The sequence below is a fragment of the Littorina saxatilis genome, linkage group LG3, assembly GCF_037325665.1.
Source record: "Littorina saxatilis isolate snail1 linkage group LG3, US_GU_Lsax_2.0, whole genome shotgun sequence".
In the NCBI taxonomy this organism is placed as follows: Eukaryota; Metazoa; Mollusca; class Gastropoda; order Littorinimorpha; family Littorinidae; genus Littorina; species Littorina saxatilis.
In genome coordinates, this window is record NC_090247.1 from 72,814,867 (window position 1) to 72,833,242 (window position 18,376).

General features: G+C 41.0%; 1 protein-coding gene across 6 annotated transcripts in view; it reads left to right on the forward strand.

The window, feature by feature from the left end:
• The window catches only part of LOC138963216 (synaptotagmin-like protein 5), a 139,643-nt gene that overhangs the window by 114,787 nt on the left and 6,480 nt on the right, over positions 1-18,376 (forward strand). For 3 of the 6 annotated variants that reach the window (XR_011454752.1, XM_070335270.1, XM_070335271.1), the window contains exons 6-8: positions 3,400-6,369; positions 10,358-10,587; positions 15,650-15,739. Coding sequence is in view for 5 of the 6 variants with exons in the window: in XM_070335270.1 (XP_070191371.1) it covers positions 3,400-6,369; positions 10,358-10,587; positions 15,650-15,739 (3,290 nt within the window). In the remaining variant the exon portion in view is untranslated. The remainder of the gene's footprint in view (positions 1-3,399; positions 6,370-10,357; positions 10,588-15,649; positions 15,740-18,376) is intronic. The other 3 variants (XM_070335273.1, XM_070335274.1, XM_070335272.1) reach the window with 2 other exon arrangements.

Consider the following 18,376-nt stretch of genomic DNA (forward strand, 5'->3'; position numbering starts at 1 on the left):
TTTCTCGCTAGGAGAAAAAAGTATTTCTATAGCGCAATGCCTGCACAATAATGTTATTTTTTTACTCCAGGCAAATCTTTTAGATTTGTGTGTGGACATTTTAAGAATGATTGAATACATTTCTTCATTTGGTCTTGTTTTTTGTCCTCTTTGCTATTAAGATATTTTGTCCTGATGTGTTCTGTTAAAATTTTAATTTTAATTTTAATTTATTAAATCTTATTGTTTAAACCCCATTAGTTTCGTTTTATAGCTAAGTTTATTTAAAAAGATAAAAGAAGTCTTTGTTTTGTTTATGTTCTCCTGTGCTGAAGTGTTTTTAATTTGTAGCCTATAAGTAGAAACCATTCTTTCCATGTCCTTACAATTTGCACCCAAATAAACAATACAGGCGACAAAAAAAGTTTTTGTTTTTGTTTTGAAGTACCAACCAAATCCGGGATGGTATCCTTAATAAATGATAGAAACAGGCGAAACAAGAGGTATTTACAATTCGGATTAAAAGAAAATACAGAAAACTATACCTTTGTTTTTGTGTTGACACACACACAAATTGTAGGGATGGTTTTGTATATAAAACAGAAACAGACGAAACAGAGGAAGGGTCCCAGCATGGTTTGCCGGTTTCAGACTCGCGGACAGTGGCTGTCAGTAAATGTCTCCCACCTACAGTAGTTGTGCAACCGCCTTCAGATGCTGTTGGAGAAAAGGATAAAGTTGCAGCGTGGCTCGGTGGTCCGATGGTGCATGGGCACTCTCGTGTCCCTTCTGGCACTTTCAGCAATCGCTCGGGTGGTTCGATTCCTTCTAAAAGTGAATTTTGGATTCATTCTCTTCTTGTGACCAAATATTCCAGTGTAATCACATTCTGTTTAGTTCACTATGATATATCTTTCTCTCACACGAAGTCTTCTAGATGTCAGTTAATATCAGCATCTTGTTAACTTTATTTTTCTTCTCTTTTTCTTTTTTACGCAACTACAAAATGTTAATGCACATCGTATTTTCAGTCATTTTCTTTTGTTTAATTATAACTTTCAGAACGTTGAATTGTGGTTTTGGGGGTTCCAAATATTTTTTGCCAGAATATTTAAGACATACTCAGCACTCATTACTGCAATACTCAGCAATGCAGTGATTTAAAACCATATTTTACTCGGGACGATTCAGGCGAATTAGAAATTTCCAAGACAGTACATAACAACAAAGAGCTATAGCTTAGAATAGATGAGGTGCATGTACTACTGTTTCACAGTTCACTGGGCAAAAGATCCAGTCTAGAATCACGTGGCAGTTTTAATGTTTAGTTTAGTTTGTGAAGATATTTGTTTGTGATTGTGATTTGTCAATGCATCCAAACCCTTGAATCACTAGGTTCTTCTTTAACAAAATCTTCTTACTTCTTCCTTATTCAGATCGATACACCGGCACGGTTGGCCTAGTGGTAGGCGTCCGCCCCGTGATCGGGAGTTCGAACCCCGGCCGGGTCATACCTAAGACTTTAAAATTGGCAATCTAGTGGCTGCTCCGTCTGGCATTATGGGGTTAGTGCTAGGACTGGTTGGTCCGGTGTCAGAATAATGTGACTGGGTGAGACATGAAGCCTGTGCTGCGACTTCTGTCTTGTGTGTGGCGCACGTTATATAACAAGCAGCACCGCCCTGATATGGCCCTTCGTGGTCGGCTGGGCGTTAAGCAAACAAACAAACAAACAAACAAACAAAAAATTCAGATCGATCAGTTTGGGAGCAAATAGGACTGTCTAATATCTTAACACCTTTTTATTGTTCACTATATTCATCAACCTTGGAACAAAATGAAGTATTTGCATAATCAAGCATGATATTCCAAAAGGGGTCATTCTTCATCAAATTCTGTTTTTGCAAGGCAGAAAATTACCAGCAGCAATATGATAACAAGATTTTTTTAAATTCTGGAATATAATACTGTTCATGTCAATATTGGAGAGAAGGTTATTGGAGTTTTATTTCATATATTCTTATCATACATAGTGTTCTTCGTGGGGTTTTCTTGCAGAAACAAATTGATGTTTTTTCATCTTCTAGTATTATTGCGTGGTCTGAGCAATCATTTTGACACTTTTTGACGCAGTTCGATCAGTTTGTTTGCATTTCAACATTTTTTTTTTAGATGTTGGTTTTCTTTTTTGTCATTTTCATAAAGTATTATCAAAAATGATTTTTTGCATACTCCCATGTAATTCACAAATTTGGGCTCTTCTCAACGTAGTCTTATTACTCTCTTTTTTTAAAATAATTTCTGTAAAACTGGGTTGGAAAATTGGTTAAGCATGACAATGCATATTGCATGTTTTGATTTTAGTCTGTCTTCATTAGAAATTCTGATGTTGCAACCAGTTTATTCTTTGAAGTTCAGTGTTCACCATTTCCTTGTTTTTAAAGGAAACTGATCATTAATTGATAGTGTGTTTCTTCTAACCGTGAAATAACAGGATCCAGCGCAATTCAACTGTGTCACTGGAGGACATACATTTCTTTCAAAGTTTCTGATCGCAAGATAATAAAAGTAACAGGTTTGGATGCATGGGGATTGATGGGAAGGGGGGGGGGGTTAGGATCTAATTGGAGTTGGTCCTATTTCAGCAAAGCTGATGTATTTGGTGCTCTGGCTAGAGTCTACCAAGTAGTTGAGGCAAAGGAAGGTGAACTGGAACTGGGACTTGTTTGTTTTTGGACAAAGAGTTACTTTCACAGGATCGACTGGAGGTCTCAACAAGTGCTTACCGTTTCCTTGATTAAAAAAAACAAAAACGTAAAAAAACTACTGAGTGCTGGATCAAATTATTGCTACTCAGACCAGCAAAATCTCAGTACCATATTGCTGTATCAAAACAAGAAGAAACAATGCTACACAGACTGGCTGAGAGTGACCCCAAAAGGGTGACTGTCTGTGATTCAGCGTTGCTTGCCATCAAGCTGGGACCCTCTCTGTGTTCTTTTAGATGGTGAACTGGATGATTCAGTCATGAATTTGAGAACATTTGGCATCTACTTCTAATTTGTTTTTGTTTTCAAGTTTTGAATTGATGACTATCGTCTTGTCATCTGAAGCTTAAAGGTTACCAAAGCCGTGTCTTAACTGGTACTAATACCTCGGGTAGCAAACAGAATTTTAGTTACAGTGTTGTTTTAGTACGCCTCTCATGTTTTCACAGGATTCTATCATGTGTGTAGGTTTGTTTGTTTGTTTTGTGTGTTTTTTGTGGTAAAGGAGAGAAAAGGGTCTTTCTGCTGTACCAATTAGCATTTGATTGCAATTCATCCGTTTGTACTGAAGTAATTATTTCCCCAGAACAGTCTTAGCAGCCCTTGCTTCATTGTCCCACAATGACTTGTAGAATAGTTTGCTTGCTCACAGGTAACAAGATTCGGTCCGTTGACAAGGGTCAAGATGGACAAGACAATGACCACAAGTTGGAGGAAAAGACCCTGAGCGGCCATGAAGACGAAGGAGAAGAAGAGGAACACGACCCGTGCAATGACAGTGCTTACAGCACCGCAGGTAGCTCTGTCTCTGCTTGCGAACGCCCTGCTCGCTACAAGGAGGCTGCACGCAAACATAATAGTAGAGGCAAGCATATTGATAGTGCATGTGGCTTGCCTGTAGGCATGCTAGCAGCTTTTGGCAAAGACGAAGATGAAAAGCAGAATGACCAATACTCTGAAGCCAAAAATAAAGAGGCTGAAGCCAAAGGTAATGAGGCCGGGGATGAGGTTTCCAAAGATAAATTCACCTCTCTCTCCACCATCAGCCCCATACAGACAGAGGTCCCAAGCGGAGACAATGACACAACTGATGTTGCTGAGGAACCTGGTCATCAGGTCACTGCAGAACACCAAAGAGAAGAGGCCCCTGTACCAAAGAAGAGGAACAAGAAGAGTCCCATGTCAGTTGCCATCCAAGAAGAAATCCAGACAAGAGAGGAGGAGACTGGGGTAGAGCCAGAAAACAATCCAGAGTCTTCTTTACAAGAGAATCAGAAATCCGCTAGCCATGTTGCTTTCGATGAAGAAATCCACAGCCAAGAAAACCTCATCCATGACAGCAGCAAAGATACTCCAGATACGTCAGACATGGAACATCAGAGCAAGGAGCCTGCTGATAAAATGGACAGTAGTTTCGTAGACGGTAGTTTTGTTGACAGCAGTTTTGTGGACAGCAGTTACGAGCAGCCAGAAGACAGCACAACATCAGGGGGAAACCAGCAGGAAGTTGAACAGAAAACTGCAGCCAAGCTGTCCCTAGACAATCTACAGTCTCTGGAGCAACAGGCAGCAGAGGCTGAGAAGATGCGGAGTCATGAGGTGGACCTTCCCTACACCATGCAGCGCTACTTCCTCGTGGACGACGCCTCCTCCGACACACTCAGCATCATCTCGGAGAGAACTGAGCCGGGCGATCCCGGGGATGACACCGATCGGGACGAGGATGATGACCTTGACAGCGACAGTGACGGAACCATACACGATGATCTTGACGCTAACTGGTCTGACGATGATGATGAGGATGAAGTTCTGAATGCTGGAGTTTCCACCCCAAGAAGAATGAGCGTGGATGATACTTTTGAAGAAGCTGCAGATCTGCAACTCAAGTCTCAACTGGGGCAAGCTAATTCCAATGAAGAAGAATCTACTATGTCTGAAATGAGCCAGCCATCTCAAAGCAGTGGACATCCAAATGATGTCGACGTCGTTGAGGAAAGTCGACAAGCTGTGCAGGAAGAGAAGAAGTCGCCAATCAGCCCTGTACAAGAAGTCTGCTCCACACAGACGGAAGAAGTCTTCATTGTCAGCAAAGATCAGGAGGACCAGATGCAGAACTACATCAGGCATGTTGTCCAGGAAGCTCTGCCCAAGCGAGAGGATGCTGTTGTCCAAACGGACATCACTTCAGATGATGATGAAGGTCAAGCGAGTGTGGGAAGCGTGTCAAGGAGCACCTCCCAAGAAGATTCATCCACTCAGACAGATGAGGATGATATCCTTAGCCAAGTGCAGAAGAGCCCGGGTCAGGACTTGTTCCAGCAAGAGGTGGAGCCGTCCCCCGGCTATGCAAACAGGGCACATAGAGAAGTCTTTCTCTGGGAGCATGACCAGCAAGCTTCAGCAAATCTTGCCGAATCAAAGATCACACGAGAAGAGCCTTCGATGAAACCAGGAGATGCCATACGAGACGTGATCAGCAGAGAGATGAAAGAGGAACAACATATAAAAACTGCCACAAGAGGATCAAGCAAGAAACCCTTGGAATCTCATGAGCAGGATTCAGGTGCTTTCAGTCTAGAAGGGCAGGACTCTCTTGAAGACCAGGATAGGAGTTTGCAGCCTGAGCAAGAAACGAGGGACACACACACTGAAGAGATGGAGAAGGATCTTGTCTCAAAGCCAGCAGATTTCACTGCCCATGGCGAAGCGTTGCTCCTGGACCAAGAAGAATCGGACGAAGCTTCAATCACTGGTACTGATCGTTCAGGGGCTGACGGAGAGAGTGAGAGAAGTGCTCCAACTTTAGCTGAAGATGATTATGCTGTAGACTTTAACACTGATAGACAAGCTTTGCATGATGTAATGCCAGCCGAACAGCCTCCTCAGAATAATGTTGTCGCTAAACCTAAGAAGAATGTAATGCATGCAGCAAGGGTAGCTGACCAGCAAGAAATAGGTCTTGTATATGAATGCATGACTGGTTTAGGAAAGAGAGCTGGCCAGGATGAAGCAAGGCGGGATGATTTGCCCAGCGGTGCTTCCAGTACATCCACAGCTAAGACGCATGCCTTCGTGGCGCATCGTGCTTACGTAGATCATGCAGATTATGACAGTAGTTCAGACGATGTGTCGTGCATAGCTCCCCCGAAGCCTAAGAGAAGTGCCATACTCACAACCAGACAGTCTTCGGAAGAATACGATGCAAGCATCTCCCACAGCGTTCACGATTCAGACTCAGATTCCTACAGAAGCTTCAACCTTCGTGACTTGGATCTAGACTCGACACGCAGCTCATCCTTTCGCACAGAGAATACCTCCAGGTTTAACACCGAAGAGCATGCAGATGGTGAGTTATCCTCGCTAGATTCATTCCTCCCCGAGGCCACCATGGATTTGGACGATGTGGAACAAGCTTCAGTTTCTCCCAAGAGTCCTGAGGGTTACATGGTTTCTTCAGCTTTGTCCACAAATCGTGGACGTGGGTCAGCAGATGAAGAGGATGAAGTGGTCAGTCAGTGTTCAGGTGGTCAGTTGTCCGGAGGGGGTTCTACGGACGACGAGAGAGTAGATCCTTCTAGCACCACAGATGGTGGTACCCTCATAGCCATGACCCAACCGGGAGGTGATAAGTTTGAATTATTTTCTTTTGTTGGAGGATGCATGTACGTGTGACTTATTACTGATGCCTTATTTTCTTGCCCTTTGCATGGTCTTGACTTTATAATTTGTACTCACTCCGTATTCTCTCTTGCGGTCTAACTCAGGTGTGTTTAAAGTTAATCTTCATCAGTAGACCCATTCATTGATTAATATTATAACTTTCCCACTTAAAGGCACAGTAAGCCTCCCGTAAACCATCACAGATACTGTCAGGCTTTTACACACAGTACAAACACCCTTCCATTTGAACGCTCACCAAACGGGAACATCCTAGGTGCCCTCCGTAAAGAGCGAGCAATTTTCAAAGAATTTATTTTTGCGTGGTTTATCTTACCCCTGAGCCATCGTAAACCCGTGTGATCCAGTTTCCTTTTTGACTCACATGCGAAGCAAAAGTGAGTCTATGTACTCACCCGAGTCGTCCGTCCGTCCGTCCGTCCGTCCGTCCGGACGTCCGTCCGTCCGTCCGGAAAACTTTAACGTTGGATATTTCTTGGACACTATTCAGTCTATCAGTACCAAATTTGGCAAGATGGTGTATGATGACAAGGCCCCAAAAAACATACATAGCATCTTGACCTTGCTTCAAGGTCAAGGTCGCAGGGGCCATAAATGTTGCCTAAAAAACAGCTATTTTTCATATTTTTCCCATTTTCTCTGAAGTTTTTGAGATTCAATACCTCACCTATATATGATATATAGGGCAAAGTAAGACCCATCTTTTGATACCAGTTTGGTTTACCTTGCTTCAAGGTCAAGGTCACAGGAGCTCTTCAAAGTTGGATTGTATACATATTTTGAAGTGACCTTGACCCTGAACTATGGAAGATAACTGTTTCAAACTTAAAAATTATGTGGGGCACATGTTATGCTTTCATCATGAGACACATTCGGTCACATATGATCAAGGTCAAGGTCACTTTGACCCTTATGAAATGTGACCAAAATAAGGTAGTGAACCACTAAAAGTGACCATATCTCATGGTAGAAAGAGCCAATAAGCACCATTGTACTTCCTATGTCTTGAATTAACAGCTTTGTGTTGCATGACCTTGGATGACCTTGACCTTGGGTCAAGGTCACATGTATTTTGGTAGGAAAAATGTGTAAAGCAGTTCTTAGTGTATGATGTCATTGCTAGGTTTAGTTATTTGACCTTGACCCTGAAGGTCAAGGTCATGTAACGGTCAAGGTCAAGCATGTGAGTCGTATGGGCTTTGCCCTTCTTTTCTTCGTTTTTCTTGTTCTTTTGTTTTCTTGCACTATTTGTTTTCCTTTTTGATATGACAGTTAAGTTAGATGCAGTTAACAGTTGGATTGTTTGTTTGTTTGGTTTAATTTCCTATTTTCTCAGACCTAACTTATTCCTGCTCTCTCTTGTTTTATTTCAGATTTGGTTCCTCACTATTTTCTGTTGAAATTGTAACCCTTCGTATGGAAGTAATATGCGTCTGCATTCCTCTCTGTGTGGTAGCTCAGAGAAAAACAGAGGTAGAATATGGTTTGCACAGATGTGCCCAACCCAGACAGACAGACAAACAGGCACTTATGCAGGCATGCAGATACACACACACATAGACAGGTACACATACAGGGGTGCATACACACACACACACACACATAATACACACACACATATATATATATATATATATACACACACACATATATACACACACACACACACACACACACACACACACACACACACATACAAATTACACACGTGCATGAAATGAAAAGAAATCAAAGATAGGACAGACTGAACAAAGAGGGACTTTGGTATTGGAGCACCAACGCATGTGCACACACACACACACACACACACACATACACACACACACACACACATACACACACACACATAGATACACACAGACACACACAGACACACACACACACACACACACACACACACACACACACACACACACATGGAGAGAGAGAGAGAGAGATCAAATATACATGAACAGAATTGCAAGAATTAATGAGAAAACAAAGGCAGACGAGACCGAACAAGGATAGCAGGGATTGCCATTAGAGCTCTGATCATCAAATCAGGTCAGCCTGAATGTGCCTCACATGATATTGACAGATTGATGGGCGTCAGATTGCAGGCGTTCTAATGGGCAGCCATAATTATATCAGTGACAAGTGTGACAGAGATCGAGTCCTTATGAAATGTCGATCCTCATTGGGAAATGTGTGTGAAATCACCATTTTTCTGGTCAAGAAATGTGTTTGAGTAAATTGTTGTATTCTTTATTCATAGTGAGTTGATTTTTATTGTAAGGTGGGCAAAAGACAGAGTACCATTTTATTCTGTCTATATATAAAAGTGGGTCCAATATCTCTCTTCTCTCTTTTTCTTTGTCTTCTCTCTCTCTTTTCCTCTCACTTACTCACTCACTCACTCTCTCTCTCTCTCTCTCTCTCTCTCTCTCTCTCTCTCTCTCTCTCTCTCTCTCTCTCTCTCTCTCTCTCTCTCTCTCTCTCTCTCTCTCTCTCTCTCTCTCTCTGAAGCAGATTTAAGTGGAGTTTTAAATTTCAGTTCTAAATTTGCCTCCTTAACAGGAGGTTACTTTCATAAACAAATTTGGCTGTTTTATTTCCTGTAGACATGATAGCATTGGAAGTATTAACATTGCAGCTGTTTGTTAGATGCATGGTTCTGATTCACACTCACACACGTGAAAAGAGATCAGCAAAAGTATGGTGTATAATGTTCCATAAACAACTTCAGCTTGTCCCGAATTCATTTAATTCCCCTTTAATTTATTTCATTTCTCCGGCTTAATGTAAACGCGCAAGTGAAGTGAATTTCACTCCTGCACGCCTTCCATGCTTTCATCCATTAGAAAAGCCACAACTCAGTTTACCCAGCTGTGAGAAAGCTAGACTTTAGATATAGATTCTCTTGGAATGGGATTTAGATCTAGATCTTATATGTCATCTTAGAATTGCAGACTGGATCCTCTTCAACAAATATATGGCACATTTACCAGTAGAGTGGCATATAATGCACATTTAGTAGGTGAACAAAGGGTTGATCTTGAGGCATTGTGTGTAGATATTTTTTCTGGTGCTGTCAAATTGGTTTTCATCACTTGCAAACATTTTATCCCTTTCCTTTCTTACTTATTGGTTTGGTTTATGTTTGATTTTCTTTAATATTTGGTGGTTATGGATTGTTATTAAAGAGGGGTACAGGTGCTATGTAGCATGTTTATTCCCCCTCAGTTTTTGAGATGTTATTATTCTATTTTTGTTTGTCATTTTTGTTCTAACATGACCCTTTAATAACATTCTGTTAATTTTGTTTCTTGGTTTGTATTTTATTTAACATTTCCTGTGCACAGATGTATTAATTGCTTTTGCTGCAAGTATGTTCAGATTTTATGTTTATAATTACAGACTAATGTATATAGTGGACTGTTCAATTTAATGATAGCGATCATACAAATTAGTGTATTAATTGGTGCATTCAAGTTTGTTTTACATGCAATCTAACGGAGAGAAATGGTTTGATTATATTTTTCCAGCATTAACGTGATATATGAAGATTTTCATTCTTCTTTACTTCTTTTGATTAAAAGTAACACTCAGCTAATAGTTTGTACAATGTGAGTGCACATTTTAGCGTATAGGAAATATTTTGTGTCCTAAACAGATTTAGAATTTTTTATATGATTAAATCAGCCGTTTTAACTAATGCTTCTTATTCCAAGCATTTAAGGTAAAGCTGTTAAAATATTTCATTTGAAAATTCAGTTTGTGCTTTATTTGATGACTATTTTTTCTTGGCATTGTAAATTACTTCTGTCAATATACAACCTCATGAATAAGAGCTAGCTGGTCACAGTGATTTCAATACTGAAGTGACAATGAATCTGCTATTCTACTAATGCAGTTGATTTGACTTAACACACAATACTGTAAACTTGTCACAGCCCATGATGCACCAGAACCCCAGCATATTTCATCTAACCTCAACAAGTCGCGGCAATCGGACGGTGACTTCACCGGTGCCAGCGACCAGTCTGATGGAGGGGGAGCATCACCGATGCGCCCCAGCAGCAAAGCGAGCGGCGGTGGTGGTGGTACCCCTAAACGAAGCAGTAATTCACACCTCTCCACGCCTTCAGTGGTTGCCACGTCTCACACAGGGTCAATAGGCGAGGTAGAGTACTGTCCGGGTGTCTGGATCTGTGTATGTATTCTTGTTGTCCAATCTCTTCAAAAGTGTTGTGACTTTTACAGCCCTCACCCTCTGGTGTCCGGTGTCATGAACTGAAAACTCTGCTGGACAATCCCTCTCAATGCGCTTGCGCCTATCTTGGACTTAAAAATTGCGATCCTTTGACTGAACGAACCATGGGTTAGGGTTAGGGTTAGGTTGTTCACGACCTGATTAATCTCCCCATGTTAGCGCATGCGCATTGACCGCATTGAGAGGGATTGTTCAGGCAGAGTTTTCAGTTCATGACACCGGCAGTGACTAAAGATTGAATGTCTCTCGTAGTCCATGTTGTCAGATCTCATCAGAAGTGTCTGGGTGTGTGTGTGTATCATACATGTCTATTGTATTTTGTGTTGTCCTAGTATCTCTTTGAAAGTGTTGTAACGTACAGCCTTCACCGCCAGTCTCCATGGTTGTCCGGCAGTGACTAAAGATTGAATGTCTCTTGTAGTCCATGTTGTCAGATCTCATCAGAAGTGGCTGTATGTGTGTGTATCATACCTGTCAATTGTATTTCATGTTGTACAATCTCTAAATCAAAGGTGTTGCAACAACAGCCTCACCAGTTCCTCTGGTTGTCAGCCAGTGGCAAAAGATTGAATGTCTAGCTCGTTGCACATTCTTCACCAGTCATTTGACAACCAATGACAACAAGATTTATTGCGCGGTGTAACCTGTGATGTGAGACCACTATGATTAGAGAACGCTTTTAAATAAAGGACACCAATATACCTGTCATTAAAGAACACCTGCAATGAAGGAAAATTGTTTGCCCCAAGGGTGTCCTTTCATTGCAGGTACCACCAGGGGCGGACAAGGGGGGAGGGGGGGGGGTTTCTGGGGTTTCCGGAACCCCCCCCCCCCCCCCAGCCAATAAAAAATTTAATTTTTTGTGTTTTTTGGGGTTGAGTTTAAATTTTTGGGGTATTAATCAGTGACAAAATGAAACTGGTAATGATCATCCTCAGAATGCACCAGACTGCACCATTTTGCATCCTTTTTTTCAAAATTTTCCGGGGGAGCATGCCCCCGGACCCCCCTAGCAAGCTAGGCGCTTCGCACGTCGGCTCGGCGCTTTGCGCCTTCACACCCATAGCTTCACAATATACTTTTGGAAACCCCCCCCCCATAAAATGAACTGATCCGCCCCTGACCAGTGTAAAACCTCACTAGCAACAAATTTGTCCTGATGCTCTCTCCAGCCTGTCGTTTTCTTGTAGTAACAGATCTCTTGTGGGGTCTTCACAGCATGTCATTGTCCAGAGTTATTGTACACTTGTTACCTTCAACGAAAGGACACCCTAGGGACTAGCTCAAAGTGTCCCTACATTGCAGGTGGCCTGTCATGACAGGTTTATTTTGGTCAAGTTAGAAGACTCCATTTATGTACTTTATTTGGAGGTGTCCTCTCATCAGAGGGGCCTCGATCACTGGCAGGTAATACTAATAAAACATTCTTCTATATTACCAATTCAGTGCCCCATATTGCTTTTTGACCAATCAGGAGGGATTCTAGGTGACCTGTTAAATGTTATAACGTTCAGGCAGGGACCCTTTTTGTATATCAAGCTAAGAATTGACAAGACAAAGTAAAAATGTAAATCAACAATATCAGCGTGATTTATTCTACAGAATGACACTTCAAATGCTGTCAGATAATACTCTCTTTATCTAAAAAAAAATACCGATACGATAAGCGAGTTTTGTCGGTGGGTGCTTTACGGAACAGCAAGGTACCGCCCATCCTCTGAGTGTGAAATGCCGACTCGCTCACTTGAAATCTAAATTACCTAAGTTCGGAAAATCAAGTGAAATTGCGTCACTCGCGTTACGTCAAATGTATCTTTACGTCATTTCCCATCCGTCTTGAGTCGGTTCTAAATCTGTCGCTCTCTATTCAACAAGAAAAAGCGAAGCAACCGAAACGCATGTTGAACATGGTTTATCTTGTGAGATTGTTGTGTGTCAAACACATTTGATCTGTGAATATTCATCACGTCAGGAGTATTACTCTGATTGGCTGACCCAGGTCACGAGAATTCTTTGACTGACAGGCATAATCAGGTAGGAGCGCTCCAGTTCCCATTGCGGCTGTTCTGTCTAATTCGCGGGGTCGCTTCGAAATTTGTTTTCGTCGAATTAAACGGTAATAAAACCGTTATTTCTAACGAAAAGGCTATTCTGCCGGTACCGGCAACGTAGCATGTAGGCTACGTTGCCGGTACCGGCAAAATAACGATATATTACGGTAGAGGCTATTTTGCCGGTAGAGGCTCTCTCTCTCTCTCTCTCTCAATATCCTGTGATTGTACTTTCCACAAGTCCATGTCGCTACCGTGTCGACATATCTTCGCTGTGAGAAAGATATGCGGTCGTGATTTATTCGACACTGAATTGATTGCCCAACGGTGGACACTTGAATACTACAAACGCGGCCATCGATTCTTTCAGGCACTTTCTGACATTGTTGAAGAACGACTACCTGTGACAGTCGAAACGACGCCTTGTCCACGCATTGTCACAGCAAACAACCGATACCGGCGAGCCCTCCACCTCGAACAACAATTGGCTTCTTGAGCTGCAGAAAACAACTTTGATTTCCAAGAGAAATTGAGCGTGTTAGATTCTGTTGTAAAAATGTGGGGATCTGGAAAACATGTAGCGGTTGTGGAACTAGTGTATGATATGACAGTCGCCCAAAACCCACCACCACCAACAACAACACCACAGTCTGACGAGGAGGGTTCATCCGCACCAAGGCCTACGACGTCTCAAGAGGATGGTTCAGTCGCACCAAGGCCTACGACGTCTCACGAGGATGGTTCATTTGCACCAAGGCCTACGACGTCTCAAGAGGATGGTTCAGTCGCACCAAGGCCTACGACGTCTCATGTAGCGGTTGTGGAACTAGTGTATGATATGACAGCCGCCCCAAACCCACTACCACCAACAACAACACCACAGCCGTCCAACACGTCTACTCGGCTGTACGGTCTTCTCTCCGTACTGTGTGTGCACTATGTGACGATGACTTGTTGAATACTCAATCTATTTCATGTGATTCATGTCTCAGATCCCTCCATCTGCAATACGCTGGAAAACGCTCAAGACCAAAAACCAGGTTCTGGTGCAGGAACTGCTATGAATGACACACACACACACACACACACACACACACACACACACACACACACACACACACACACACATACACACACACACACTCACACACATACACACACAACACACACACACACACACACACACACACACACACACACACACACACACACACACACACACACATAGAGACAGAGAGTCAGCGACAATGATCATAGAGAGAGAGAGAGATGTGACGATGACTTGTTGTACATTCAACGTGCGTATATTCAATCTATTTCATGTGATTCATGACACACATACGGAGACAGAGAGTCAGCGACAATGATCATAGAGAGAGAGATGTGACGATGACTTGTTGTATATTCAACGTCCGTATATTCAATCTATTTCATGTGATTCATGACACACACATCGAGACTTGTGTATTGCCTTTGTGAGATGGAGAATCCGACTAGACGTTTCACTTTACTAGCTTCAGCAGCGTCCAACCGGCAAAATAGCCTCTACCGTAACATATCGTTATTTTGCCGGTACCGGCAACGTAGCCTGTAGGCTACGTTGCCGGTACCGGCAAAATAGCCATTGCCTATTTCTAATATGCAGACTGTTAGCAAATGACAACAGTCATGTCTCACAAACGATATCAGCATTCGCCTAAAAGGCTCATATGCTTGATATCTTTTTTTTCGACATGCCTTGTTATCATTTGCTAACAGTCAGCATATTAGAAATAACTCATAATAGCGCTGTTCACCGCCAGATAACAGTCTCATGGCGCTTTACATAGGACATTAAAATTCAACATTTTACATATAAAAAGTTTCCTCGTAAAAAATAACATACAAGCATTATTAGCTTACATTCATAAACAACAACCACATACATAAGAACAGGTGCCACTGTTCTACCTTCTTTAGCTAGCTTGTCCAGTAGGAACTGGTCTGTTGTACTATATTTCATTCATCACAATGTCTCTTACCCTATGTGCACCTGTGAAGGATCTGATTGTACTGTACCGTCCTTCACTTGTCGTTTTCTGTTGTTTGTGACAGTAAAATGTAGGTCTGAACGATAATGGGATCCTGTGAAAAGAAACAGATTTACCTTCACACATGTATAACAAAGTCTTGACATAAGAGAAAGTCGAACAAAAATTGTTCTGCTGCACATTATAGTCTTTGCATGTAAATGATGTCAAACTTTTGATTTCAGTGTAAATTAACTTGCCAAAAATAGTTAAAAGTAATGGAAAAAGTCAAAACACTGTAAGTTTATGCAGGAAAGAGATGAACGACAAGTAAGTTAGATTATGGAAACAATAACAGATTTGTGTAAGCAAAAACGATTTACAGCAAACAAAAAAACAAAAATCACACCAAATACAACAGTATCAATCAAACCTGTAGCATGTCGGTTCTTTGTTTGGGATTTGCAGATACGTTTTATGGGACCGAATGAACATTTATCTACGGTCATTATAAGCTTGCATTGAATGAATGGTGCAAATACTTTTATTTGATTTGATTGTAATCTGCATGATCAGATATAACAAACGAAGGCATTTTGTTCCAAGCACCTGTGAATTTCACTGGTGCATCCATACACCCGTTTCATTTTTGGCAAAGGAAAATGACTGTAGGAAATTGGATGTACATGTAGTTTCGGTGCATTCTGCAAATATCAACGTTTCTGGCCAATACAGTGGACCTTTATGTTATGTGCATCTAGACATACGTAATGCACTCTTTTTGTTCCAGCTTGACGTAAATGCACTCTTCTTAATGTTTCAGCTTGGTGATCACTTGCACATTGTGCACTTTATGTTGTTTTATGTTGCACATTGTGTGTTATATGTTGTTTTATATTGTGTGTACGGCAGAAATCTGTGGACGATGATGATAATATAGATGAGCTGTTTGCCAAGCATCTCCCGGGCAGCAGACTGGGAATCAGTCGAAACAGCATTGGTGTAAGTTCACATTTCTGCACTGACTTTCCACAGGACTTTGAATGACGATGGGTAAATTTTTCTCAATGTCGTGCTTTGGTTAAATGGATGGAGAAATAGTGTTCAGTGTTCCTGATATAACATTGTTTTCTTGCCTGTTTCTTTTTGGGTTTTTTCATGCAGATGTAAATTGTTAGAGGTTGTGTGAAATGTTACTCTCTAAACCTAAGAATTCAACTTCTTTTGATAAAGGATGAAAGAGCAGTATTCTTAGGTTTGTTTTTTTAAATGTGAATTTGTTTTCTAGTTTTCTGAGAAAAAGAAACATGGTTAATTACACATTAACATGCTTCCATTTGAAACTTCAAGGTCGTCATCGTGGATTGACGCCCGACCAAAGGTAATTGAAGCCCGACGGAGCGAAGCGACGGAGGGCTTCAATTAGACTTTGGGAGGGTGTCAATCCACGATGAAGACCGAGAAGTTTCAAATGGAAGCATGTTAATGTTATTGTAATTCAATCTGACGACAGTCTCTCTCCTGCTTTCATGCGATGGTAAACAGACAGAATTGGTTCTGTTCTGTTCACACACTACTTTCAGTCCACCTACCTGCAAGGGTCAAGTCCCAAGAAATATGTCTCTTATCACTCTGCTCCTGTTTTGTTTTCTTTCACATACATTTTCCCTTCTTTTTTGACGGGTTTCTGGACAGCAAACTCTAAAACAAATTCTTTTCATCACAAAAGCGATCTTTGGAATTGACTGACGTAGTCCGGAAGAATTCATGCATCAACTTATGTCACGTATTCGACGTCATCACTTCACATACCTTATGGTCTCAGTATTTCGTTGGCCTTCATATTTCCTACTTGTAAAATGACCCTCAAAGCTAACCGAGACTAGTTGAGGTTGTATCAATGCGCCTCGCCAGCAGGTGGTTAATGGCTTTTTTAGCGAGTGGTTATCGACAATTAATGACCGGTAATTTTTAATGAGTTAGGGCATTCTGACCAATCACAGGATCTGTTTCATTAAAACGCCAACTGGATTGAATTACAATATAATTTGCTTTAAAGAATACTATAGTGCACTCTAAGTATGTCTAAAAGATAGAAACTGGCTTCAAAGTTGTAGGAAGATACAATTAGACCGAGCTGTGCAAACTCTAGTTGTATAAAAACTTTCGAGTCTATTGATTTCTAGTTTTAAGAGAGAGTGAAAAAAGAAAATTAAATGAAGAAAATTAAGAGATTTTACCTTTTTAGAATAGTGAAAAGATTGTAGGATCTGTTTCTTTCATGTGATTTTGACTCTCCTGCTTGTAAACACTCATAAATGTGCATAATCTATCTGAGTGTCTTGTTTTGGCTAATCTTTTCCTCATTTTCACCTTATTCTGTGCTTATGCGAATGTTTTTTTGGTTTTTTTATCTGCCTTCTGTGGCAAATCTCCTTGTCATTAGAGATTTGTCCATTGCAGTTGGCCCAATTGTTTTGGGGGGACTTTTTTTTGAATTTTTGATTTTTTTTTTAATTTGTTTGATATTCATGCAGCAAAGTTAATGTGTCTTTCCCGTAGTCTAAGACAGGATGCTCTCCCTTTCCTGCCCAAATTGTCTCCCTTCTTCCCTTTAAAAGAGTGAAGGATCCGGCAAGTATTGCATCCAGCAGAGAATCCTTGTGTTATTCTCAAAGCCAGTTTCAGCTTTTAGCTGCCGATTGTTGCATTACACAAAGTTAATCCTCATAAATTGACTCACAGACTAGCTAGTTTGTTTCTTTGCAAGTTGCTGTTAGCTGCTGATGACATGAACAGTTGTATAACTAAACTTGCTTCATTGTTATCATGCGACTCACTGCGTTTTTAGAAATAACAGTTGCATGTTGCACACAAAAAACAGGAGCGAATGTAGTTAAATTACACATTAATTGTGCATGAAATCATTGGCAATGTTCTGCATGTATGTTCCTCACTGAAGATAGTTACAATTAATGTCATATCAGCACCCAGGTTTCTGGAGTGTTAGGTTGGATTACTGCAAAAGTAAGTCGGGAAGAGTATAACCTTTGTAGTTTAAGCAATTCTATGAGTGTTTTAGTGCCTATAGTTGGATATGTAAGTAGAAGAGGTAAAGATTCATTTAATTGTGGGAAGCAGAAAGGATAAGAAAGGAAATTGGCGCAGGATAATAGTATTCATATACACACAGAGAGTGAAGGAAGTTAATTAGGGTATTTATGATTTCTTGGTGCAGTTGTTACAGCCAGGGGCATTAAGAAAAGATGATTCCTTTTAGTTCAACTTTATTCTGTTACATAAACATTGTATTATTAAAGTGCAGAAACTATCAAGTTCATCTTAAGCAGATTTTGTCTTAAAGGAGTTTGTTTTAAGAGGCTTTTACCCTCTGCATGCAGTATTTTGCACAGCAATTGATAGCCCCTTACGCCTGTGGATCCTGATGTGAAGATCTGCGCTTTGACATATATGTCTTTCGTACTTCCATCCTTTAGTTGTGTGATTTGTTTGTTTTGGTACTAACTTAAATAAATGGTTATGATCATATTGTTTATAGTCATGTGTTGCTTTGCTCAATAATGTTAGGAGTTGCACTAAAGATACATGTAGGCTTTAGGTGGTGGCGGGTGTAGTAAA